The 27,356-nt window shown below is 37.8% G+C and overlaps 1 protein-coding gene across 1 annotated transcript in view; it reads left to right on the top strand.

The window, feature by feature from the left end:
- The window catches only part of ZFHX4 (zinc finger homeobox 4), a 151,044-nt gene that overhangs the window by 118,473 nt on the left and 5,215 nt on the right, over window positions 1-27,356 (top strand). Inside the window, exons 5-9 of the mRNA XM_074817191.1 lie at window positions 6,428-6,544; window positions 12,754-12,887; window positions 13,042-13,242; window positions 16,046-16,163; window positions 16,984-22,383. Of these exons, the coding sequence (XP_074673292.1) occupies window positions 6,428-6,544; window positions 12,754-12,887; window positions 13,042-13,242; window positions 16,046-16,163; window positions 16,984-22,383 (5,970 nt within the window). The remainder of the gene's footprint in view (window positions 1-6,427; window positions 6,545-12,753; window positions 12,888-13,041; window positions 13,243-16,045; window positions 16,164-16,983; window positions 22,384-27,356) is intronic.

Below are 27,356 nucleotides of genomic sequence, written 5' to 3'. Positions count from 1 at the left end.
TCAGACTCTTAGGCTTAGGTTTGCCCACCTAACTTGCAGCATTTAGCCACAGAACCAAGGTTAAAAGTCTCCACTCCAAACACTAAACTTCACTCTAACATCCCTCTGTAGTCAGGGAGGAATTGGAAAATTCAGCCTACATAAAGTCTGAGTTGTGTCCTAAAGCTACCTGTCTCTTCCATGGAGAGGAAGTTTAGACTAGTGCCTCAAATTAGGCAGGGTGTATCCAGCACGTTGAATAAGAATTAACAATGAGGTTTAATTTTATTTTCTAAATAACGTTGATGGAATTGTATTAGTCTTCAAGTCAGACAATGCTAGGGCTCTTCATGTCTTATGCTGATGGTGGAAACAGCATTTTCTGTGAACTGTAATGGCACTTGGAAAAGTTAGATATTCTCAATATAGGTTAATGCTTCAATGCCTTTCTAGATATGGCCAAGTAAGAAAAGTATCCCTTTTTGCATAATAAATGATTAACTGTACATCTCCAATCACATCTGGAAAACATTGCTGTTTCATTCTGAATAGCTGACATTCTCTGTTAATGATTTTGTCAGCATATGCTTCTTCTGCCTCTTGCAAAATATTTGATACAATATTAATGTAGAAATAATAAAAATAAAACCTACAGATTTTCCTATTTTCTCATAAATCAGTATGGCTCAGCATAAACTTACTAACATTTTTTTTCCATATTTTACACCATTATCAGAGTAAAACAAGCTTCTTTTCCTGATTTACTCTGAGACTATGGGAGGGAAACTAGAAAGCAGGCAATCCCTGCCAGCAATGAGAGAGAGAGCTTGTTCAGCAGCCTGACTGGAAAGGACACCCCACCCCTCTAAACTTCTGGGGAGAACATTCCTTTTCCTTCTCCAGCAGCTAGAAGTAGACTGAGGTTAAAAAAAAAAAAAAAAAAAAAAAAAAAAAAGGTAGAAAATACTAAATTAGGAAATAATAAAGTGCTGGGCAGATTAGCTGGTGATAATGAATCTTTTCTACCTTCAGAAGCTAAGAAGAAAAAAGAAGTAGGGTAGATGAGAGCTGCTTCTCTCTGGCAGCCAGAGGGGCGAGGCTGAGCGTGGCAAGAGGGGAATACTGGCTGCTGGGTGGAGTGGATGGATAAAGTGGGTGTGAGTTGTGACACGCCTTGGGAAGGAGCCACCACAGCATGCTCTGTTCAGCCAGCTTTGCAGTTGGCCTTCTCTGACAGAGTAATACATTTCAACCAGAAGAAATTAAGCATTAGACTGATGTAAAAATTCAAATGATGCACCACAAAACAAAATGGTACAATTTGATACTAACTGCTGGTTAGCACTTTCTGGTCAATATGACGATCATCACTTAATTATAGGCTTGTTTGCAGGAAGTTCAGCCTTCTAAGAGCTATGGTTTTAAATATAACACAGTGATTAGAAACAGTTATTAACGAGTTGGTGCCGTTATTCCCCTTGAGTCTGTAAAGGAGAAATTAGAAATCCTATTTGAAGATGAAATATGACCACTAGAGGATTCAGTCAAGATCCTGAATGAGTGAGGCATCCTGTTCCTCACTCATGCTCTGCAAGACCAGCCAGAAAATAGAATAAATACTTTCTGGAATATTTGGGTGAATAAATGGCAATCCAGAAGTCAGGGAAAATTTATCAACTAAGTAGTGTAACTAGGATAACACAGAAATAAATCCACAAGCCCTGCTTTTAGTTAATTTTTTCTTCTCTTGCATATTCTGTGGGGTTTTCTCTATTTTCTTTTGTTAGTTGTTTCTCCTTTCCCCACATTATCTCTTGTCTGTCCATCCCTCCAATCCACCCTTCCATTATTCTTTCCTAGTGGTTGCCTTCTCATTCTGACAGTTAATCTCAATAAGCCATTCACTCTACCAGTTGAATCTGGGATACGTCTTATGGGTACCTTAGATTCAGCTGTTTATTGAATATATTGAATAACAAACCCCAATTATTTTTTAAAATCTCTCTCTCATTTCATATTTATTTACTTACTACTTTAGTCAATTGATTTATTCTTTCCCCATCCATCTGGCCCTCAGCCACAAACACTTGCTTAATCTTGCTTTCTCTCCCATAACCACAATTACTCACCCACAACTAGTAGATCATCCTTATTTAGGAAATTACTTGCAATTTGGAAAGGGTAAAAGAGATACCAGCACCACCACCAACAAAATCTAGGACCAAAACAGGAACTACTGGCTGTTGATTGATGTATCAGTGATGTAAAAAAAACCCAACCAAACTCAACCCTTGAAAATAATATGTTTCTTAAATAGACTTGAAGACAGACTCCTGGCACTGCTCATCAGTAGGGAAAGTTCTCTGAAAAAACACACGGAAAGGTAATTGATATGCCTGTGTGATTATCACAATGCATTTAAATTTAAGGAGAGAAGATTGTTTCAACCCAGTCATGTCTTGTTTTAACTGTTCAGGATATTATTTGTTTCTCTATACCTTCCCTTGGCTATGGTGGATGCGTTTGTATCTTTATTTGCATCTCAGTAAATCAGGCTTTTCTAATTGGTGTGTGAATATTCATCTAATTTTGCTGCTGGTATCTGCTATTCAACTTTGGCTGAGGCCTGGGTTTTGCAGTTGGAATCATCACACATCTTGACTTCATGGAGCTGGGGAAGGTCATAAGGGTCTTTATTCATAAAATTGGTATAGAATTGGGGCCTGAGAGTGTAGATTAACATATTAAAGTATATGATGTAGAATATATAATATACAATATCAGCTGACTAACATTACCTCTGAAGCTTAACTTTTTTGTTTTTCCTTATTTTACGGTTTTAGTGCAGACTGCTAACCTCATTTTTGTGTTTAATTCTAAGTCAGTTGTGAGGAAAAGGTTGATAATGGCTAAACTCGAGAGATCCAACATCAAAAGAAATTTTCAACATTTGGACAAAATAAAACCAGGTGTGAATAAAATCATATTGCAATAGTAAGTGTTATGAAAGCCATTAAAGTACATTTGAATCTGGTGTTCTATTCATTTTCAAAGCTGACATTTGTAAATGTATATAGGCAGGACTCTTGTAAATTTAAAACAGAGCATTAGGACTTGCTCTGGAATCTGTAGCATCATCATACTGTATTTTGTTGATATGTAATAATTCATAGTTTTGTGTCTTTGAGCAGGGACCATCACATTTTTATAATTGAATAGTATCCTTGTTGGTTAGCGTATGAAGTAAGACCAAAAATGTTACTAAATGATATGTAATAATTCATAATTTTGTGTCTTTGAGCAGGGGCCATCACATTTTTATAACTGAATAGTATCCTTGTTGGTTAGCATGTAAAGACCAAAAATGTTACTAAACAAAGATGTTTGTAGCATCTTGGAATAGGTATGTAGTGTCTTTGATAGCACACTTCATTACATATCCTCAATATCTGTTCTAATGAATGGTCTTAAGGATTTTTTTGGTAATTTGCTAGCTGCTTTTAAGTTAGAGCTGTTGTATTTCCATCTTGTCCCTTTGATAAATGTTGCAATAGTGTGAATCTTAGACAGCCTTTCTGTAATTTTGAAGGAAAATAGGAGAAGTTGTATTATCATTTCTGTCTATGAAATTTATTTCTGAAGTGAATGCCATACATATTTCTGAAATGAATGCCAAATGTATTTTCTAGAAGTGAGTGCCACTGAAAGCCAGGGCAAGCAATTTATACCGTGCATAATAATGATATTAATTTTTATGGTGTGTATAAGTTACATTTTGATTAGTTTTTTGCATGATTAAAAATTTGCAAAGCCTTTATGGCCCCCAGGAGCCTACCTGTAATAAACAGCTCTCACCTTCCAAACCATAAAACAGGTCTGCAGTACTTGAACATTAGAGCTAATTGCCTTGCTACATCAAAGGGAGCACCACAAGACTGAGAAAAATCACAGAAGGGGGGGTGGGGAGCAGGGGGCAGTTTCACCTCTAAAGGTTATGTGTTTGTGGCTTGGTGGAGCCCTGTAAAGTTATGGCCTCAGAACTGCTGTTTGCGATTAAGTTGATGGGGAAAGTCTATCCCGCAATCTCTCCCCGCTGCTGACACAGAGTCTTTGTTCACATTCAGATTTCTCAAACTGTTGCCAGGGTCAGGCTGAGGTCAGACACCACGATGATGTATAGGAGAACATGTCTGGGAATTTCTCTCACACTTAAAACACATACCAGAAAAACAGGAGAGCACCCTGCAAAAATTGTCTGATGAGACCCAGATGATACTGTAGCTTTTCTTTTAGTACCTTCATAATTTTCTTTCTCTTTGCCTGACACACACACAATGTTTTATTAATGTGTGCCACGATAGCCCTTACAATTTTATGTCCCCTCAAGATAAGGACACTCAGTAGCACTTTGACACTTCATTTTCCAGCCCAGGGGGATTGGGCCAGTAAATCTAGTAAAAGCAGCAATGCATCCGTTCCCAAGGATGAGTCGAAAAGGGATTGCCATCGGCTCCATGAGGCGACCGGGCCTGACACTGGATACGAGCCTCATGTGTGCACGCTCGGCATTAACACAGCCCGAGCCAGGCATGATCACAGGCTCGCAGCATCCCAAACCGTGCTCCCCCGCCACCCTGACAAACACAGCCCCACTTCCAGCTGCGACAGGGATGCCTACCATGTTTGATTAGCTATCATCGCGGGAGGGGGCAGAGGACTGCAGGGGGGAGAGAGCTAAAACAGCACGAGAGAGGTTTCCATTCTGATGGAAATTTTTTTTTATATATATGCAATTATTTTTAAAATAGGGGACCATCTTTCTCCCCGTATTGTTCAAAAAAGTGGACATGCATGCTTAGTCCTAACTTACTGTACTTCGATGTCAATGCAAAACACATTGATCTGCGGTTCAGATATTTTTTTTTGTTTGGTTTCCAAAATTGCGGCTATATTTTTCTCTTCCGATTTACAAAAGGTTTTGCAGAGAGTTCAGAGTCGGATAGGTTCACCACATCGATCTGAGAGTTGTTTGCCTAGGCATACAGTTTCAGTGCATGGCTGGCAAGTAAGGCACTAAGCAGCAATTTTTTTGTGCTCAGCTGCTACATATGACAGAGGATATTTCATTCGGCTGTCAGAATGTTATTAATAAAACATGGGGTGCGAAGAGGGCCACTATTTCCCCTTTCAATCACTATAGCATTTACAATGAAAATTTTATGCAGTGTGTAATTTTCAGTTAATGCTTGACACTTAAAATGTCGGTAGCTGCATTTTGTATGGTTCCTGAAGGGTTAATTGTATCATGTTCCTTGCATAAAAGCTCTGCTTATCAAAAGTGAATAGAAGAGTGTATGCAAATGTGTGTCTGTGACCTTTTGCCTTTCCAGGGTTAATTTATATGGTCATTAAAGATTTTATGAAATTGAGCGGCCTGGTGCTTCACATCCCATTTTACCTTCACCTCCTAATTTATATAATTCCTACCTGAACTGGGAAATATGATTTTTATTTTTTTGTGTGCAGCAATGAAAACAGCATGCTGTGCTGTAGGGAGTTGCAAGTCTGGTTATCTGGCATTACTCAGATTGCTAAAAATTCATTAAAATGTGACATCAGCACAGTGAGAGACAAATGATCACAGGATGAAAAGGAACAGTGGGCCTTTCACGGATTAGTGCTACACAGCCCCAGCATAGAAGCTAACTGCATAAACAGATTAATCCACCAGTAGCAGCATAGCTAAGATTTACCGAATAATTAAATGGGCCTGAGTTACTGTGAAGATTTCCATGTAATCTAGCTGGTGTGAACATGTAAGTGAGGTGTGGGTAATGCTGCTTCCTCAGAAGCCATATACCAAGTTGCATCATTTATCCTGAATGGCTCCCCCTGGAGACAAAATTTGAGACTTCTCCCGCAAAGCCAGAGGTTTATATTTAATACAGTACCTAATACCTAATACTTACTTACTGCAATTAGCGGGATACTGCTTCACTAATAGGATTTATACTGCAATTCGCCCTTTTTTTTTCTTTTTTCTTTTTTTTTTTTTTTTGGCTCCAAGATGCATTTTTACACGTGCTTGCTTTTGTTCCAGCCTGTGTGTTGTGTGTGTGCATGCGTGTGTGTGTATTTTAACGCAAATCATTTCTAGCCAAAGAATATGAAATGACAGGCTTTAAATCTGTCACAGTGGTGGAAAGCAGGTACTCTGATAAAGACATGGTCAGAATTTCTGGATAGATTTTGAAATATTGCAAATTATTCGTAATTAATGTCCAACCTCTTTAAAGTTCTGTTTTTTCCATTTTCTTCCCCCCACCCCTCCTCCACCCTATTTTGACACCCTCTGTTAGTTCTGTTCTTATTACAGGACATATTTCTTAACTGCTGTTAAGTGGTCACTGAGTTTGTTTTCTAAGATCTTTTCTGTGCTTATCCACAGAAGAACAAGGTGAAGATACGGAAGGGTCTGCTAAAAGTACATCAGTGTCTGTGGCTGATGATAAAGACTCAAGTGAGAGAGACAATAGTGAAGGCAAAAAATCTAGTAAAGACTCTGGTAAGATGCTAGAATTTTGTTTTCCCCCTTTTTTTAACTTATGAAATGCTCTTTCATTTTAAACTGTCTGGACATTTCCACTACTATTCATTGCATGTGCATTTTGCATGTGATTTCTATCAGTAGCCTCCCATTGACCTATTTTTAATCATAACCATCTGACAGGATAGATGCGGATAAGTTGAAGAATATTACAGGACGACCAGTGAGATTATTTTTTAATCAAATCAGTTTGTGTGCTTGTAATTTTTTAAGCGCCTTTCATTAATCTTAGCTGTACTTGTGATTCCTCTGATGGCATATTAATTTTTCATAAGCATAGGATTAGGTACCACTTGAATTTTTTCTTCAATCAGGTTTTGCCCCCCTTTTAATGCAAAGAATGTGGGGTTTTTTGTTTTTATTATTTTTTGCTCTTGCTCTCTGATCAGTTACTCCCAAGAATCTGGCCTCTTCCTGGGCATTTATTTGATGCATTTTGAAAAAAATACACAAAATCCAGTGAAAAAGTTTACAGATGATTCAGCCTAAGAAAGAGGAAATATCATTGAAAACGGATTATGGGTTGGGTAATTTTGATCTCCTGGAATAGACAAAATCCAGTAATGAAAGCTACTGTCTTTGAAAACAAAACCCCTATGTCATGACATTTACTTGTGCACAAACAAACCCAGGGCCAGCATCTGGTGTAGATACCCAAGGCTTTTTCTGTGTTTGATTTGGCAAATATGTGACTTCATCCATGCTTTTTATGTATGAGATGGAAATCTATGGTCACAATGAATATTACATTGGCTACTTTTGCCGCACGCTATACCTAGTTACATTATGTTGGATTCACTGAAGCAGAAGAAGTGCTGAAACAGGTTGAAGCCTATTAGTTTCAGGTAGTCATATATCTTTTCCTTGTATGCCAATGACAGCAGCATACAAAGGAGGTTGTATTGTCCATAAAGACATATAGTTGTAGAGAAAATACCATTTTCTGTATGAGCTTCTTTACACCCAAATTCTCCCATACTGTAATTTGCTCTTTACATATTAAACATTTTTGGATTTATTTTCAAAAAAATATTATAGATGGCCCTTTCTATGCCGAATCAATTCAGAAGACTGACTTAAAGATTAAAGCTTCCTTGAAGTTTCCTTGTTGACATGCTAAGGTCAGTACCCATCACAGTTTAGAACCTCGGCTGCTCTTCAGTGGCTTTATTTTTTGAGATCAAGAGACTGAAGAAAGGCCGATGATGACAAGGATGATGTTGAGCAAGAAACTGTGTTGTGGTTTAAAATATATATCCCCCTTGGCTGGGTCTCTGCCTTGGTAAAAACTCTCTGCAGTGCAGTAAAGCCATGCTGCCAGGCCAACATAGATTCTCCTGTGCAGTCCCATCAGGGGCTGCCAGGGACACTCACCAGGAGAGGGGTGACAGCCACCTGCAGCCTGCATTTCCTACCCTACACTCTGCCTAGGGGACACTGTGAACTGCTTCAGGGAGTTTATCAGACCTCTCTTTTTCTTAGGCAGGTCCATTTCTAGATGTTCAAGAAAGAATACAGTATTAAAGATCCAGGAAAAAAAAAAAAAAAAAAGAAAAAAAAAAGAGGGGGGGGGGAAGATGGAATCTAGAAAAAAATACTGACAGGGAATTCTCAAAATTCCATCAGGGTTAGCCACTCATAAGGGCCCAGTTTAATTAGGACAAACCTATATCCAGATGCCTACTGGGTGCACTACAAAAAAGCAGCATAATTGTTCTGCATTCCCGTGCCAGCAATTACACAAATAACTTTGCAGTAAGATTCATATAAAAACAAGGGCTGAAATACATGATTGCCTTTGTGCTTTGCAGAAAATAGTTTGTACTGTAAAATCCTAAATATTTTAGAAACTTGTATCTCTCTAATCTAAATTAATTCAGCATATGTAACATTCAGACCATCATCTTAATTTTCACTCAGCTGACAAGTATTTCTAATGACTGCATAACTGCTTATGTATAATTGAATGTTAATTTGGGCTTTCTCATGAATTGAGTGTTGCAAGTCTTGCCAAAGAAATCTCAGGAAAACCAATAAATTAATCACAATACTAACAAGTTAGACAGGAGAGTGGTGTGACCCCTCTTTAGCATAGAATCTATTAGACGAGAAAGGATTAACATGTATTTAGTAACAGTATGTTTGTGTAAGCTGTTGTGCTGTATTGCTTACCTTATCTCAAGGAGTAGAGCTTTCAAAATGAGACTTGGCAATATGCAAGTTATATTTGTTGAATATTCATTCAGAATAGAAAAGCCTACTAATGCCTCATTTATATTGTCATTTAAATCTAGTGCCACTTTAGATTAATTATAATCCAAATTACAGCTCTATGCAGTGCAAGAATTAATATGGAATTTATCCAGATTAATACATTTGCATTGAAAATGTAATATGTCTCTGCCATGGCTAAGGGGAGCACTTTTTAATAAGGTAGTAAACATGAGGAAGGATGGAAATTAACCTTCATTATTGCAATGAAAATTATCCTTTCATTCTACTCTAATTAGAAAGAATACTCTACCAGTAATTATAATTTTAGAATTATTTTGAGGCTGAATAACATCATCTGATGTGTCAAAAGTCTTAAATTATTCAATCTTTATCAAATACATAGATTCATAAATAAGAAAACAGTATTTTGATTATGGCTTTTCCAGAATTTTTTTTCACTAGTACATGTATTTTATTAACTTTCTCCTTCTTGTTAGTCACACCAACATTTTTATTTTTATTTTTGGGTTTCAGAAATGTTACAAAGGTGATGACATCTGAATCGCAGTGAATTATGTCATTTTTTTATTAGCAATTTTGCACAAGTTAAATAATTCTGTAACTGACAGGCAATCATTGACTACTCTATTTCATGGCACTTATTTGTAATTAAACTTATTTTTTGAGCTAAATGTATTGAAATTATATTATTCATCCAAAATAATGCTGCGTATTTTATACTATAAAATGGATTACAGTTGTGTTTCACAATTAGGGAAAAAAAACAACAAATAATGTGTCTCAAGGATAAAAAGCGTGTATTTAAAACATGAATAACAACTTGATTTAGTCTTTTCCTACAACTGCCTGGGAAGAATAGCATGCCAGTGGAACATCTAGATACAAAAACAGTGCCACACAGCATGCTCGGGACCATAGTATTTTCTCTCCTCTCTATCTCCTCCTTCAATACCCTTCCTATATGACCATAACTTTGTTCAGCCTCCCTGCAGGAAGCTTCTTAAAACGGTGAATTCAATATGGAAAGCAGAAAATGGATATAACAAGATGGGGCACTGAGTTGTAATAGCTGGACCATTGCATAAGGAGCAGATGTCCTTTGTTTTTGCCATGTATACTCTGGCTTTCGGGGGTTCAGTTCTCACCACGTGCAGGGGCGTCCCCATGCCAGAGGGAAGATCTATCCTCCTTTTTTTTTTCAAAGCTCACCATAAGTCATGGACTTGGTTACTTTACTACAGGCCAGATGTAACTTCAGTCATTTAAGAAGTAACAGTGCTTGGGGTTGAATGAATCCAGAGCAACAACAACAAAAACAACAAAGCCTCTGTAAATTTTGACAGTTTATATAAATATCATAGTAAACATAACAAAAAGCTGTGCTTTGTTATGCATTTATTGACCCCAGCATAGTGTTTTATAACTCTACGGTTTTATTATATTAACCGCAGAAGAAAATTTAACCAAAAAACCCCCTTGTTTTTATAGAAACAAGAACTATGTGTTTCATGACTATTACAGGCCCTTTGAAGTAATTAAGTTATTCCATCTTGTGGTGGAAGATGATGTGTAATATTAACCTTGTGTGTGCCCAGGAGCACACAGAGTGCACTCCAAGCAAATTTCACTAGCAGTTAAATACCACTGCCAAAACACAGTTAAATGCATTTTCACAAGTAAATTTTGGAGCAGAATTTGGATTCTAATTTCTGTAATAACCTGCTGAGAACAATGAGGAGAAGAGAAGGTGGAGTTATTTTATTTTGATTTTTGAATTCAGCTTCCTGTGTAACAGTATCCATTTACACCAGCTGAGATTCTGGCCCATTTGTCTTTAAAAAGATACATTTTAAAAGTGACATATGATAAAGGTAAGAAACAACAGTCAACTGTTAGGTGTTTTTGACAGTTGGAAATGAAGAGAGGTTAATAATTTGAACCTATCCTTCTAAAACCTTTCTCTGTTAATATAGCACGTCACTTTTTTACTTTTCATAATTCTCACAGCTAAGACATTTAAACAACAATCGTGTATTGCCAGGTAAATACAGATAGGCCAGGGAGTACTGTGTTATCATAAACCAAAGTGAGTAATAAAATGGTGCCTTATGTGACTGCATCATGTAGATTTTGCCTTTAAGCGTCGCTAGTCCTTCAGGTCGTCAGCACAACACTGACTGAGCAGTCTAAATGCGGCCTCCAGGATCAGTTCCTGAGAGTGTAAAAATTCAGTGGGGCTCCAGAAAGCAGCTTGTTCAGATATTAAACCGATGTTGACAAATTGCTCATTAAAAGTGGGGAAATATGGCAGAAATGAACTTTAATTTGAGCAAGAACATGCAAAAATTACTGGCCTAAATTACACCAAAAGAAATAATTAGCAATTTAGGAATGAAAAGCAATGTGTGGGAAAATCACCATTAATGTATAAGTCATAAAATATGTTTATGTTTTTTTAAAGAAATGCCCTTCAGAAAATGTCTCTGTATGATTCAGTTTTAAATTGTTTATTATTGTACCATGAGGATTTGGTATTCACCTTAAAAACAGTTCTCTTATCTTACTTCTCTTTAATGTTGCTCTTATAATATCAAATATTGCACAAAGTCTGTATGAAAATAATAAAAAGTTCTTAGTTTTGTCTACAGAAAAATACAGGTATTTTCTTTGTTTGCTTTGTTGCCAAAACATCCGTGACCTTATTTTTAAATTAATCCTAGGTTATTGTGCAATGAGATGCAATTTGTTCATTTATATGAACCTTATGTGGATTGAAAAAAATCAAGATAAATCTTCATGCACAACATACAATCAGATTACCCCTGGACTATATATTTACGTTGGGTCTGATAGCAATCAATGGTTTAGCTTCATTGCATTTCAAGATGTATTTGCACCCAGTGTCCAGTGATAGTGTCCTCACCCTGGAAATAATTTAGTTGCAAATTGACTAGAAGATGGTGAAAATTGAAAGTTAAAATTAGAAATACTCATAATAAACAGCAGAAAAAAGGTCAGATGATGCCGCACTATGATGAGATTGGAATGGTTGGTAAATGAGGTTTTGTGTTTGTCATGAGATGTATGTGACATGCCTACCCAATGCTCTTGTAATATCCAGCCTAGCAGAAGAGATTATCTGGCAAATTGACGCTGGAAAGAATTTTCTGATGGACTGGGAAATTAGAATTGCACTCTTTTCTTTGATGTGTGCAAGACTGGGCCGCATTACACAGCTAGTTCAAGCATAATATTAAATATAGTATTTAATACTTAATAGTAGAACTATCTATAGAAAACAATTATATTCTGGTTTTGATCACAAATGCCAGACTATAAAAATTCACAGTGTAAACATCTAAGGCAATCCCAAATGACTGATCTTTGTATATAATTAATACTAAGTTAGCTCTGAAATCCTATTCTCCACAGTATTTCTTTTAAAGCCTCACTATATTTAGCTTCAGAATTGTAACCAGGCAGGAGTTATCAAAACAGCACAATAATCATATTGCTCAGACAGTTTAGAAAGGAGAGAGGGTAATTAAACAGCAGCAAATTAATTATTTTGGAAAACAGGATTTTTAAGCAAAAGCTGATTTGTTTTAATGTAATACACAAATTCATGCTGAGCTGCTAAAGAAAGAACATTATTGATTAATCTTTAAAGGCAACCTAAGGTTATCTAAACAGTAGAGAGGAGTCCATTTTTAAATGTATTTATAGAGTCTCCATCAAGGATAAAAGTGTATTTTCACCGTTGTGCTTACCAGAGTTGTTTTATTCAACTATATTTTTTCTCAGAACTTAGGAAAAAAAAAAAAAAAAAAGACCCTCAAGGACAATACAAACCTTTGGAATCACAGTCTCTTTGTAAATCAAGATATTTTAAAGTTTAAAATATGTTCTTAAAAATTATGTTTTCGGAACAGGAATAGTCACACCAGAGAAGGAACCAAAAGTGAACACTGTGGTAGGGGCACAACAGCTTCTTCTGACAAAAGAAGAGGATGGTGCAGCTAAAAAATCAAAGCCTCCAGAGGACAGTAAATTTTGTCATGAGCAGGTAAAAGAAAATGTAACAATTTAATTGCATTCTAGAACTCTTTCAAATAACTCATGAATGAAACAGAGATTATAATGCTGTTAAAATAACAATATCAGTAAGTCATAAAAAGAGCACTGACTAATAGCCTTCATCTTAATTTGATTTTTTTCAGTTCTATCAATGTCCTTATTGTAACTACAATAGTAGGGACCCAAATCGTATCCAGATGCATGTCCTGTCACAGCATTCAATGCAACCTGTTATCTGCTGCCCCCTCTGCCAGGATGTCCTCAGCAACAAAATGCATCTCCAGCTTCATTTGACCCATTTGCACAGTGTGTCCCCTGACTGTGTGGAGAAACTGCTCATGACAGTAAGTGTTCCAAATACTGATGCGCATGCTACAGAAATGTACTGGGGCCTCTGGGCAATGTATTTGTTATGACATAGTATTCAGGGAGCCCAAGAAAGGGAGTGGATCAGGACTCTTAGCTTCTGTTGCCAGCTCATCCAGTGACTGATGTCCCTTGGGAAAATGACTGAAGGCAGATTTCAAAGATGCTGAAAACCTGCAGTTTCTCATTGACATTAACCTTGGAAAAATCAAGCCTGTCCATGTATCTAAGTGCACACCTGTAAATTGGGTCTAATAATATCCAGGTCTCAGAGGTATTGTGACTTCTGTTTGTAAAATAATAGGAATTCCCTGTAGAATGTAGTTCCCAAATGCAGAAGTATTCCTGTGGGTAGCTGGACTGTGCTTGCACTATATTACATTAAATTCACTGTAGAATATCAATAGTGTTGCTAATTGGAGACCATGATTATCTTATTGTACAGAATGTCCTGTTTCTTACTTTTGCATAAAAGACCCTTTAGGTTTTTTTGTGAATAAAATGTATGAAACAGAAAGGCAAGTCATAGAATAGGTATCAATCCAGTTAGGTCAGTTTTTTAGGATATGGAAAATTTGATTTCAAGTACCTATCCTGGATCAGTCAGGGGCTTGACCTGGCTTCCGCATGACTGGGATGAATGCTATAACCAGCAAACTCTATTTGGAAGATGAATCCCACTCCAGCCTCACCAGGAAAATCCTGTTCTTCCCTGCAAAATTGTACAAACCATGTCAAAATAATAAGTATCTGTGAAAAATAAGAACTCAGCACCATTCAAAACAATGTCAGTAAGGACGCAATCAGGTCTAGAATGTTTTTATTATTACAGCATATATTCAGTTAAAAATGAGACCTCTCAAGACACCCTAATTCTGGTTGTCTTGCCTTTTTAAAAGGAAATGCATTTGGAAATGTCAGGGATCTACCTCCTTAAGGATTTATTTCTGTATCCATAAATGACTCCTTCATTTATATGGTTGTGGTTGTAGGCTTACCACCTCATTCCCAAGTGAAGTGGCAAAAAAATGAGAAAGAATTGAAAGAGCTCTTGACTGAAGTTCTAGGGTTTGTTGTGTCTAGTGCTGATAAGCAAATACAGAATTGGGGATTCTTCTTTTCTTTTCCCTGGTTTATACTAACGATAAGTCTGCCACACCATGTAATTTTGGCCCACCACAGGGAACATGTAGTAGAAATTTAACTTTCCCAGACCCTTTTAGGAAACTGGAAAAATGTGGACCACCCCCACCCCCACCCCCCCACCCCCCTGTATTGAACAGTATTAGCTTTCTTCTCAAGTTCTCCATGATTCCCTCTGTGCTGATAATGGGGCAACTGAATCCAGGTGCTAGGGAGTTGTCTCAATGTTTCTGAGAGGAAAAAAAAATGTTTGTTTGACAGAGAAAGAGATTGAAAAACATAATCTGCATTATCTAAATTGTCCAAGTTGCTAACATTAATATGCTCTGTCCATATCTGAGCTCTCCAATGACAAAATAAATACCAATTATAGCAAATTTTTCTTCTCTGGGACATTTACAGTTATGTACATATTTCTTTTTAAAAGTCCTTCCTTTCCAAATGAACTCAAAGTTGCTAGTCCTCTGAGAGGATGTTATTAATGCCATGTTTAAATTACAAATATACTAAGCCCAGGGCTTTTTAAAATATGTCTAGAATATTTTTTCCAATAGGCAACTGATATACATATATACATAAATACATATATATATATCATTCTTATGGATCCTAATAAAGGTTTAAAATAATCTGTTAAACTGTTAAAAAGGAGCAAAAGATGTTTCTTCTCATATCTAGTAATGTATGTAGCTTCCATTATTTCAGTAATTTACCACTCAAAAATCTCTCTGGATATTGTTGTTACCTCTGTATGAAGTAAGGAAGTACTATCCTTACATTAGAGATGAGGAGCTGCAGCTGCAGCACAGTCTGAACTGATCTATCCAGGGTCATTTAGACAGAGTCTGGCAGTGCAGTCTTGCTAAGTTGAACCCAGTCCTGCTAAGTCTTAGTATGAACCCCTAGACAATCCTTTATTTCATATATGAATATGATTTAAAGATCTGAGCAAAAGGAAAACATGAAGTGTTGAGCAAATATTCATGTCAACTTAACTAAACAGTACTATCAGACACCTATAAAACCGCATCCTTCAAAGATTTCTGTCTATAATTTGAAGGCATAACACAACTGGTAAAGCAATTTGAAGAAGATACATAAGCAATTGAAGACAAGAAAGAGGAAAATCTTATTTTAAATGGAAATAAGTTGCTATATCTGTATGGAAATAAACTTATAATTTTCTTTCAAAGATCATGGAAAGTCCAGCATTTGTTTAAAAAACAATACAGGTGAAGCAAAGTGGGAATGCCCTCAGTCAAGAACTGACTGGTGACCATATCTCAACATGATCTCCATCTTTGGAGGATGTCCGAGGAGAATTCCCCTGATAAATCCAACCAACCTGACATAGCCAGCAAAACCTTCTTTGTGGTGACATTGAGACCAGTGAAATATGGAGTGTATGTAGTTCTATAGCATCACCTTATTGTGGATTATTTTGAGTTGATTCTCCACCAAGGGACATCCAATGCTCTGGATTTGTGGTCTGTCAGAAACCATTATCAAGGTCAGAATCAAGATCTTGGTTTGGTACTGGCAGTCTTTGATGCAGATGTCGTGGATCTTTTGAATTATAACTTCATACTGTTGTATATGACTTTTCCTATAATATTACTGTGTTCTTGGTTGTCAAAGGTTCCTGTACCAGATGTCATGATGCCCAATAGTATGCTATTGCCAGCAGCTGCTTCAGAGAAATCTGAACGTGACACACCTGCAACCATTACAACTGAGGGATCTGGGAAATATCCAGGTATGCAAGAAAAAGCCCAGACATGTAAAAGCTAGGTATGGGCAATTTAGAAATAAACCACTTGTTTCTTTCTTAGTAAAGTGAATCCTTTTTGGCTTGCATGTAGCCACAGAGATAAAAAGAAAAATAACAAGGGTCCTGAATTTGTCTGACTGCACCCATGCAGAGCTACTAGAATGCATGTATATGCCAGACTGCTTTTGGTAGAAGTAAAATTAAACAACAATACCTAGCCACTTTGAAGGTAAGGCCCTCCTTGTTTAACCAGCAAATAAGACTCAGTCCTAGAAGACTTTCACCATCAATGGGGAGTGTTAGGCAAGTGATTCTGCCTGTGTTTCCAACAGTAGGTTTCTTATCTTGGATGCTTACTGTATTCTGTGCTGGGAAGCTGCTTTGCTACCTCTCACAGCATGCTCTTCCTTCTCTCCTCAGATCACTTTCCTCCTCCTTTCTAACCACCTGACTTACCTATTGTCCCCATTTCTACTCTCTCCTTCTTTCCTACTGTTTATTTCCTTTTCTTGTTTGGTGCTCCCATTGTACCAATAAACTCCTGCTTTATGACAAAGAGAAGCCTTCTGCCACTCCTGGGCCAACTGCCACTGCCAGTCTGATAAATATGTTTGGGTTTTATTACTTTTTTAAATCTTCTGTTGGTCCTGTCTGCTTTATTCTCTGGGGCAAGGATGGGTTCCATATTTTCTAGGCCAACACATGGCACACCAGCTGCCTCTCTTGATTTCTGATGAAAAAGAATAAAATAGTATGTGCTATTCTCTTCTACTTGTGTAAAAGACATTTCACTTTTTTTAACTAGGTGAAAGTCCTGTGGATGAGAAAAGTACCCCTGGGATTGATGAATCAAAAACTGGAATGGAAATTAAGACCGAGGAACAGAAGCCACCTAAGGAATCTACTGAAACACCAGATTGGAATAAGAGCAGTAGTAAAGATATAAAGACCACTGACTCAATGACGGATCAGCTAAATGAACAGCAGAAGAAGCAACAGCTCTCTGTTTCTGACCGCCATGTCTATAAGTACCGTTGTAACCATTGTAGCTTGGCTTTTAAGACTATGCAGAAGCTTCAGATACATTCCCAGTATCATGCTATTCGGGCAGCTACCATGTGTAGCCTTTGCCAGCGTAGCTTCCGTACATTCCAGGCTTTAAAAAAACACTTGGAAGCAGGCCACCCTGAACTCAACGAAGCTGAACTTCAGCAGCTGTGTGCATCTTTACCTGTCAATGGTGAACTCTGGGCAGAAAGTGAAAGTATGGCACAAGATGATCATGCACTAGAACAGGAAATAGAAAGAGATTATGAGATGGACCAGGAAGGTAAAGCAAGTCCTGTAGGAAGTGATAGTAGCTCTATTCCAGATGATATGGGCTCAGAACCAAAGCGGACCTTACCTTTTAGAAAAGGGCCAAATTTTACTATGGAAAAATTTCTAGATCCATCTCGCCCATATAAGTGTACAGTGTGCAAAGAATCTTTCACCCAAAAGAATATTCTCTTGGTCCACTATAACTCAGTGTCCCACCTACATAAACTCAAAAAGGTTTTGCAGGAAGCATCAAGTCCTGTCCCTCAAGAAACCAACAGCAGCACTGACAACAAACCCTACAAATGCAGCATTTGTAATGTTGCATATAGCCAAAGTTCTACATTGGAAATTCATATGAGATCTGTGCTTCATCAGACAAAGGCAAGGGCTGCAAAATTAGAACCAAGTGGTAATATAAGTAGCGGAAATAGTGTAGCAGGGAATGTTAATAGCCCCAGCCAAGGAATGCTAGAATCTATGAGCTTACCAGCAGTTAACAGCAAAGAAACACATTTAGATGCCAAAGAATTAAATAAAAAGCAAGCTTCTGAATTAATTTCTGCTCAGCCTACACATCACCCACCCCAGTCACCAGCACAACTTCAAATGCAACTACAACATGAACTGCAACAACAAGCTGCATTTTTTCAACCCCAGTTTCTAAACCCAGCTTTTTTGCCTCACTTTCCGATGACACCAGAAGCATTGCTGCAATTTCAACAGCCTCAGTTCCTTTTCCCGTTCTATATACCTGGGACAGAATTTAGCTTAAGCCCAGATCTGGGTTTGCCTGGTTCTGCCACATTCGGTATGCCTGGAATGGCTGGTATGACAGGATCACTGCTAGAAGATTTGAAGCAGCAGATACAAACTCAGCACCATGTTGGCCAAACCCAGCTACAGATACTGCAGCAACAAGCACAACAGTATCAATCCACCCAACCCCAACTTCAGTCCCAAAAACAGCAGCCCCAAAGTAGCAAGCTGATGAAAGCAGAGCAAAATACCTTAGTAAGCACAGACTGCCAGCTGATAAAGGATATGCCATCCTATAAGGAGTCAGAAGAAATTTCTGAGAAACAAGAGAAGCCAAAGCAAGAATTTACTAATGAGAATGAAGGACTAAAAGAAAACAAAGATATGAAGAAGCCAAAATCCTCAGAACCAGCCATCCCACCACCTAGAATAGCTTCTGGAGCAAGGGGGAATGCAGCCAAAGCTTTGTTGGAGAACTTTGGGTTCGAGTTGGTTATCCAATACAATGAAAACAGACAAAAAGTGCAGAAAAAAAGCAAGACTGGTGAAGGTGAAAACACAGACAAACTGGAATGTGGAACCTGCAGTAAGCTCTTTTCCAACATTCTTATTCTGAAGAGTCATCAAGAACATGTACATGGACAGTTTTTTCCTTATGGAGCATTAGAAAAGTTTGCCCGACAGTACAGGGAGGCGTATGACAAGCTTTATCCAATTTCTCCATCTTCTCCAGAAACACCACCGCCTCCACCACCGCCTCCTCCACCACCACCACCACCTCCTCCTCCTCCAACTCCTTCTCAGCCTTCTTCAGCTGGGGCTGGAAAAATTCAAAACACAACTCCCACTCCTTTGCAAGCTCCACCACCCACACCACCACCACCACCTCCTCCACCACCACCACCTCCTCCACCACCACCGCCACCATCAGCCCCACCTCAAGTCCAGCTTCCCGTTTCACTTGATCTCCCACTTTTCCCTCCAATTATGATGCAGCCAGTGCAGCATCCTGCATTGCCTCCTCAGCTTGCCCTCCAGTTGCCACCAATGGATACTTTATCTGCAGATCTTACCCAGCTTTGTCAGCAGCAGCTAGGATTAGATCCCAATTTCCTGCGGCACTCTCAGTTCAAGCGTCCACGTACAAGAATCACAGATGACCAGTTAAAAATCTTGCGGGCTTATTTTGATATTAACAATTCTCCAAGTGAAGAGCAGATCCAAGAAATGGCTGAGAAATCTGGTCTTTCACAGAAAGTTATCAAGCACTGGTTTCGTAATACACTGTTTAAAGAACGACAGAGAAATAAAGATTCTCCATATAACTTCAGCAACCCTCCTATAACAGTATTGGAAGATATCAGAATAGATCCTCAACCTTCAGCTGTAGAACCTTACAAGTCTGATGCATCTTTCAGCAAGAGATCATCTAGGACTCGGTTTACTGACTACCAGCTTCGTGTCCTCCAAGACTTCTTTGACACAAATGCTTATCCAAAGGATGATGAAATCGAACAGCTTTCAACTGTGCTTAATCTACCTACTCGAGTTATTGTTGTATGGTTCCAAAATGCACGACAGAAAGCTCGCAAAAGTTATGAAAATCAAGCTGAAACGAAAGACAATGAGAAAAGGGAACTGACAAATGAGCGTTACATTCGAACTAGTAACATGCAATATCAGTGCAAAAAGTGCAGTGTGGTTTTTCCCAGGATCTTTGATTTGATTACACACCAGAAAAAGCAGTGTTATAAAGACGAAGATGACGACGCTCAAGATGAAAGTCAAACTGAAGATTCTATGGATGCCTCTGATCAAACAGTGTATAAGAACTGCACAGTTTCTGGCCAAAATGACTCATCAAAAAGCCTGGCAGTCACAGCAGCAAGCTCTGGCTCTGGTTCTAGTACTCCTTTGATTCCATCACCAAAACCAGAACCTGAGAAAGCTTCTCCTAAACCAGAGTCCACAGAAAAACCAAAACAAAATGAAACCATCTCTAAGCAAACGGATACAACTTCCCAAAGCACCAAACCAGTACAGTCTACTCCAGTAACCTCTTCTGACCCTCAGCCCCCAACTTCTCAATCACAGCAACAAAAACAATCACAAATAGTAGGGAGACCTCCTTCTGCATCACAAACCACACCTGTTCCTTCCAGTCCTTTACCAATTTCAATGACTTCTCTACAGAACAGTCTACCTCCTCAGTTATTACAGTACCAATGTGATCAGTGTACAGTTGCCTTTCCAACTCTAGAACTTTGGCAAGAGCACCAGCACATGCATTTCCTAGCAGCCCAAAATCAATTTCTTCACTCACAGTTTTTAGAAAGACCAATGGATATGCCCTATATGATATTTGACCCCAATAATCCTTTGATGACTGGACAGTTACTTAATAGTTCTCTTGCTCAGATGCCACCACAAACAGGCACATCACATACGGCACACCCTGCTACAGTTTCTGGTTCCCTGAAACGAAAACTAGATGATAAAGAAGACAATAACTGTAGTGAGAAAGAGGGAGGAAACAGTGGAGAAGATCAACATCGTGATAAACGTTTAAGAACTACAATTACTCCAGAGCAGCTGGAAATACTCTATGAAAAATACCTACTAGATTCCAACCCCACCAGAAAGATGCTAGATCACATTGCACGTGAAGTGGGACTAAAAAAGAGAGTCGTACAAGTCTGGTTTCAGAACACAAGAGCCCGAGAAAGAAAGGGACAATTTCGTGCAGTTGGTCCAGCGCAGTCCCATAAAAGGTGTCCTTTTTGTCGAGCTCTGTTTAAAGCAAAATCAGCTTTAGAAAGTCACATTCGCTCTCGACATTGGAATGAGGGGAAACAAGCTGGTTATAGTTTGCCTCCGAGTCCTTTGATATCAACAGAAGATGGAGGAGAAAGTCCACAAAAGTACATATTTTTTGATTACCCATCACTATCATTAGCAAAAACTGAATTATCAAGTGAAAATGAATTAGCCTCCACTGTATCAACCCCTGTTAGCAAAACTGCAGAAATGTCACCGAAGAACCTTTTGAGTCCTTCTTCTTTTAAAGCAGAGTCTAGTGAGGATATAGAAAATTTGAATGCCCCTCCTGCTGACTCGGGATATGATCAAAACAAGACTGACTTTGATGAGACTTCATCAATTAATACAGCAATTAGTGATGCCACAACAGGGGATGAGGGCAACAATGAAATGGAAAGCACAACTGGCAGTTCAGGGGATGCAAAACCTGCATCACCTCCCAAAGAACCAAAACCACTTGTGAACGACACGCTATCAAAAGCTGCAACTACACCTACAAATGAGAACACTGATGATAAATTTATCTTTTCCCTAACAAGCCCCTCAATACATTTCAGTGAAAAAGATGGTGATCATGACCAAAGTTACTACATTACTGATGATCCTGATGATAATGCCGACCGCAGTGAAACTTCAAGCATAGCTGATCCAAGTTCACCTAACCCATTTGGAGCTAGCAATCCCTTTAAGTCCAAAAATAGTGATCGGCCAGGCCACAAACGTTTCCGGACACAAATGAGTAACCTGCAACTTAAAGTTCTCAAGGCTTGCTTTAGTGACTACCGGACTCCAACAATGCAGGAATGTGAAATGCTAGGGAATGAGATTGGCCTGCCCAAACGTGTGGTCCAGGTCTGGTTTCAGAATGCACGGGCTAAAGAAAAGAAATTCAAAATTAACATAGGGAAGCCATTCATGATAAATCAGACCGGACCTGATGGGACAAAACCAGAATGTTCTCTATGTGGTGTGAAATATTCTGCGCGTTTGTCCATAAGAGATCATATCTTTTCCAAACAACATATTACAAAAGTGAGAGAAACTGTGGGAAGTCAGCTAGATCGGGAGAAAGATTATTTAGCTCCTACAACGGTTAGACAGCTGATGGCACAGCAAGAATTGGATCGCATAAAGAAGGCTACTGATGTACTAGGACTAACAGTACAGCAGCCAGGCATGATGGACAGCAGTTCTCTTCATGGTATCAGTTTGCCAGCAGCTTATCCAGGACTCCCTGGCCTTCCTCCTGTTCTTCTGCCTGGAATGAATGGTCCATCCTCCTTACCTGGTTTTCCACAAAGTTCAAACAGTAAGTCTATAAGGGGATGATTTTCTCTTTATTAATTTGATCATCTTGCGTAGTCACCATCCCCTTCTAAAACAGCATACTATGCATTCATATCATGCTTGTGAGACTGGTGTGAGTAGCTAAAAAGTACTGCTATGAGGTGTACTTGGTGCAATTCTTGATTGTTGCTGTAACCTGAATGGTATCTCTGATTTTGAAAAAAAAAAAAAAAAAAAAAAAAATTGAAATCTAATTGACAGAAATGGTTTTAGTCCATATTAGGATTCTGTAACAAAACCAACATAACAATAGCATTGTTATGCTTCATTGTTTGTTTTGAATGATAGGCAAAACTTGGGTTAGAGTTTTGTATGTAAATTTTTTGTATGCAAATATTTGAAGCAACATCCAATGAAGCACAGAATAGTCAATCCCACATTATTGGTTCATCAGGCATTTGGTTCACCCCTTAGACCAGTCCAACCTGTTGTTTAATTCAGAATAAATACTTAAAATAAAATGATGCCCAAGACTCTATTATATTTCTGAATAATTGCCTGCTAAGATAAAAAGGTTTTTGTTGAAGGTGATTTTTAATGGCAGTTTCTTTGTGATCCAGTTGCTGAATATATCCTTCCCCTAATTTGTAAAGTCATTGCAGATACATATCACTTCATTTGGGCTTGCACTTTTAACTGAACACGTAACTGTTTTACTGACTGACTTGACTCTGGTCTGACTCTGTTTTTTGCTCACATGGGAAAGCACTTCCTCTTGCAATAAGTTTCTCTGATGTTAGAGAATCAGGTTTTCTGCAAAATGATTTATTTAGTCCTCAAAGAATGAACCTAATTTATTTTCTTGTATTAGGCTCCAATTTTACAGTCAGAGTTCATTGTGAGTGCAGCCTTGCAGATTGAAACTCTCCCATTCATCTTCTAACTTTGCACATTCATATCAAATTTGTGCACAGCAGAGTTAGGGAGTTGGTTAAGACCCCTCACCTCATTTTATCCAGTAATTCCACTTGCTGTTGATCTCTAAACTTTGATTTAGAAAGCAACTCACTTTGGCAAGTAAGGTAGGGGCTTAATCACCAGTGTTGTTAGACATACTAAGACTCTAGCAATGTCTTCTCTGCTACCCAGCTCAGCTTTGATTGATGATGATCATGTTATTGTTTCCCTAAGTGGTGGTCGAAGCATCTTTTTTTTTCTCTTCATTGGATCAGAATGGCTTTCCTTCCACAATGGAGTCTCTGGCTGAGTGCCCTCTGGCTTTTGTCAAACAGTTATTGGCACAGAGAGTGCATATAAAGGAAATATAAGGTTGCTGTATTTCCTTCTTAATGGCATACAGTGTCCAGGTCCAAAAATGGCTGGTCGTTGTTCATTAAAATTACAGATATGGTTTCTCCGTATAACTTCACTAAATAGCTTTGGTTAGGTTGACCTTCAGGTAAAATGGGCTCCAGAAATCTCAGGCTTTGCCTATACTGCTAAATGAAATCTGCTTGGGAAGATATCATTGCATTCTTTTACTCTCAACAAAAGGAAAACCCCATGCAAAGTGAGTCTTAGGAATGGTTGTGAACACATGATAGCCTCTCAGCTGTGCTCAGGAGTTGTTTAGGAGAATGATAGCTGGCCCAGGCCAAAACAGTGCCACTGACCATTCCTGCTGTTTAACTTTACAGACAGTTTAGTTTCAGTTTTTGGGAAATGTTCCCTGGTATGTTTAACTTGCTAGTATCAATGTAGCCTCAGAGTCTGTAAACTGTCTTGTTAATAATACAAACGTTATTATTACAGGCCAAATGGTCCATAATAATTCAATATTTGAATTTTCTAATTTCCACCAAATATCTCTTCTCTGAGATAAATTTAAATCATTAGTACCATAGCATGCACAATGCACTGCCAATTGAGACGGATTTTTACCCCCTTTCATCTTGAATCTTCTTAAGGTTAATTAGCCCATTGTGGACAAAGCCCACTGTGTAAACTAGCTAGTAGAATCTCGTTGTTAACTTTATCTTCCGCCATATGCTAAATAGCCCCTACATCCCACCTTTGTTGCCTGGCAAATACTTGCATGCATAAATCTCCATTCCCTAATGATACATAATGGAGCAGTCATAGAGTGGGGGAAAAAAAAAAAAAAAAAGAAAAAGATTAGTTTAATCATTCATCATAGAAAAACAGCAATAAACTTAGATGTTTTCCAGTACATGCTCATCACTAGCATTTTCTGCACCTAATTAACCCATTTTTGTTTTTTTCTCTACCCTGCTTTGGCTGATAGTTCACACTCATGTTTGATTCTGAGAATTGTTTAAGAATTATCTTTTCAGAAGTAAGCTTCCAAACAAGCTTTTCTTTGGCTGTGGTTCTTCTAGCAGTGCTTATATTCCCAGCCAGCAGGAAAATTGTTCTGCAACACTCTTTGCATGAAGGATTTTCTGAAGCTAACTCCCTGATGATTCACCATCCCATACTTAAGTCTAGTTCTCGTGAATTCCACTGCAAGTGTGTAATTTCTTCTCTTTCGGACCCAATCCTGAAAATGCACTTCAGAAGAAGTCTCACTGGGATCGCTTTTATTCAAATATTTACCTGGTTTTATTGATACTTACAGGGTTGGTAACTGTATTTCCTCTAGCAAAGCCCATCCATTCTGTCTTACATGTTTGTTTAAAGGACAATATCGACATTAGTACGATCCTCACTGTTAAAGAATGTGATTGCTGTTTGCTAAGACAGGGAACTAGTGAAATTATAATAGAAAACATCACATTCAAAATTCTCTTTTGTGTTTCTCTTCACTCATGCTACACAGAGAAATTAGCTTGATTAGTTTCACTAGTTAATACAAGTTTATGGGGGATTTCATTTTCTTATTCTTGCATCCAGTATTGTTTATGGGTTTCCAAAAAGGTATAAAACTCAGCTAAATTTTGAAAATACTATTCCATTTAAAATGCAATATTTGCTTTTATAAAAGGTTTGACATGGAATACTTGAAAATAATGCTAAATCATAAAAGATGGAAATATTCAAACTACAGTTCATTTTATCTTCTTTATATAGTGCTCAAACTGGACTTTTATTTGCAAAGATTATTTGTCAAAATAAGATAGCTTCATTTCTGAATGAAAGAATCCATTAACTTTAAATTCAGTTATTTTGTTCTAAACCAAGTGGTTTTGAATGTCAGAATTATTGTGTGGTTCTAGGATGATATGTTGAAGAATCTTCTCACCTGTGGGATACATTTCTCTAGATAATGTAATTATACCATCTTGTGGACATCAAATGCTGAGCAAGGTCTCAAAATTACTGCTATGTTTGCTCAGCATAATTCCTAATATGGAGTTATTTGGTGGAATTCTAATTCATACAGAATTTTAGTTCTGGCTTGTTTTTGTTCTTCAAGCCCCTTCTTATCTTCTAGGTGACTGTAGATAGAAGAGTTCACCTGTTGTTTTCAGCTGTTCTTAAAATTCACATTCTTTTTCCCTCTTAGCTTTTTTTTTTTTTTTTTCCCCCTATGATCTCTTGCAGAAAACTAGTGCTTCATCTTGCTTCTAGCTATTAATACTGGTTCTATGAACCTTTTAATGTCATCATCATTACCATAGGTTCTTTGCACATCATTTAAGCCTGGACTGAATTGAAGATTCACAGCAGCTTTTTCCAAGAATTCACACATCACCGGGTAATATGTACTTAGTGTTTTTTTGAAATCTTATCAAGAGAGAAGTTTGATTCAGACACAATTACTTTCCTTATTATTAGGGCACTGAATTCTATTCTCTGTTTGCTTTTGGCCCATCAGTAAGAGTTTCATTTTTATATTTTTATCACTCTGATTCCTCCAAGTGAAAAAGAAGTCTCTGCCCTTTGATTGTCACTGAAAAGAGTTAGCAGGATTAAAATGTTTCTTCATGATTAGTAAATTTTCTATTCTACACCTCTCATGTCTGGAAATTGAGCATTAGTTTCATCAAGTTTCTTCATTTAATTTTGGAAACCCTCAGTTCCACATTTAACTTCCAATAAAACAGGTGGATTTCACTATTCTGTTTTAGCCTGTCTGGATATTTAACTGAATTCTGTGTATTTCAACTAAATTCCAAAGGCTATCTGGAAAATGAAATAGATCTTGACTACTCTGGGCATCATCAGGGTGAGTAAACTGAAGACAATGTGATGTGTAAGGGTTGAAGAGGTTAAGAATAGAAAGAAATTGGAAAAATCCTAAGTAGCTGACAAGCCCAAATAACCATGACAAAGCTGGGGCAGCAGTTCACACTAACTGCATCATTCATGCATTTTCCATTTACAGTATTTATCATTTAATATATTTTCAGCAGACTCCACACACAGTTGCCTATTACTTCCCGTTGAAAGTGTAGGAACAAGCAACAGCATCTTTGATGTCATTGTGCAGTAACTGTGGCAATTACCCACTTTTTAATTATAACTGTTGTAACTTGTTTCACTGTACTATCTAATCCACACTCACAATGTATTTTAACTCCTTAGTGTTCCCCTACTGTTAAATAGGAGTAATGACACAGTGACAAACATTAAATGGCCTCTTTGTTAAATCTGATAATTATTCCCTTTGAATCCTAATTGCTTTATTCCTAAGTAATGCTAAACACCTGGATATTGATGATTTAAACATCATTCTTGTTCAGTCCATTAGTACTTCCTAGTAGCTAATACCCATCTAACATCCATTACAGAACCTGCATTTATTGTTCCCATATCCATGTGCTAGTACACTGTTCCCAACATTGCTTCACATTTACAGTTCTCTGTGCATCACACACTTTGTACGCTCTTTTCTCTAGCAAACTTACTTGCCTGAAAAAATTACAATGGGTGTAATGTACAACCTCTTACAGTTAGTTGCCTTTTCTACCCTGTGCCATCATTTAATTTTCTGACCAACTATACATCTCACAGAAGTTTCATTTTAATAGA

The sequence above is a fragment of the Strix aluco genome, chromosome 1 (genome assembly GCF_031877795.1).
Source record: "Strix aluco isolate bStrAlu1 chromosome 1, bStrAlu1.hap1, whole genome shotgun sequence".
Lineage (NCBI taxonomy): Eukaryota > Metazoa > Chordata > Aves > Strigiformes > Strigidae > Strix > Strix aluco.
The sequence above is the reverse complement of the archived record's forward strand: the minus strand, read 5'-3'. Positions and strand labels throughout refer to the sequence as shown.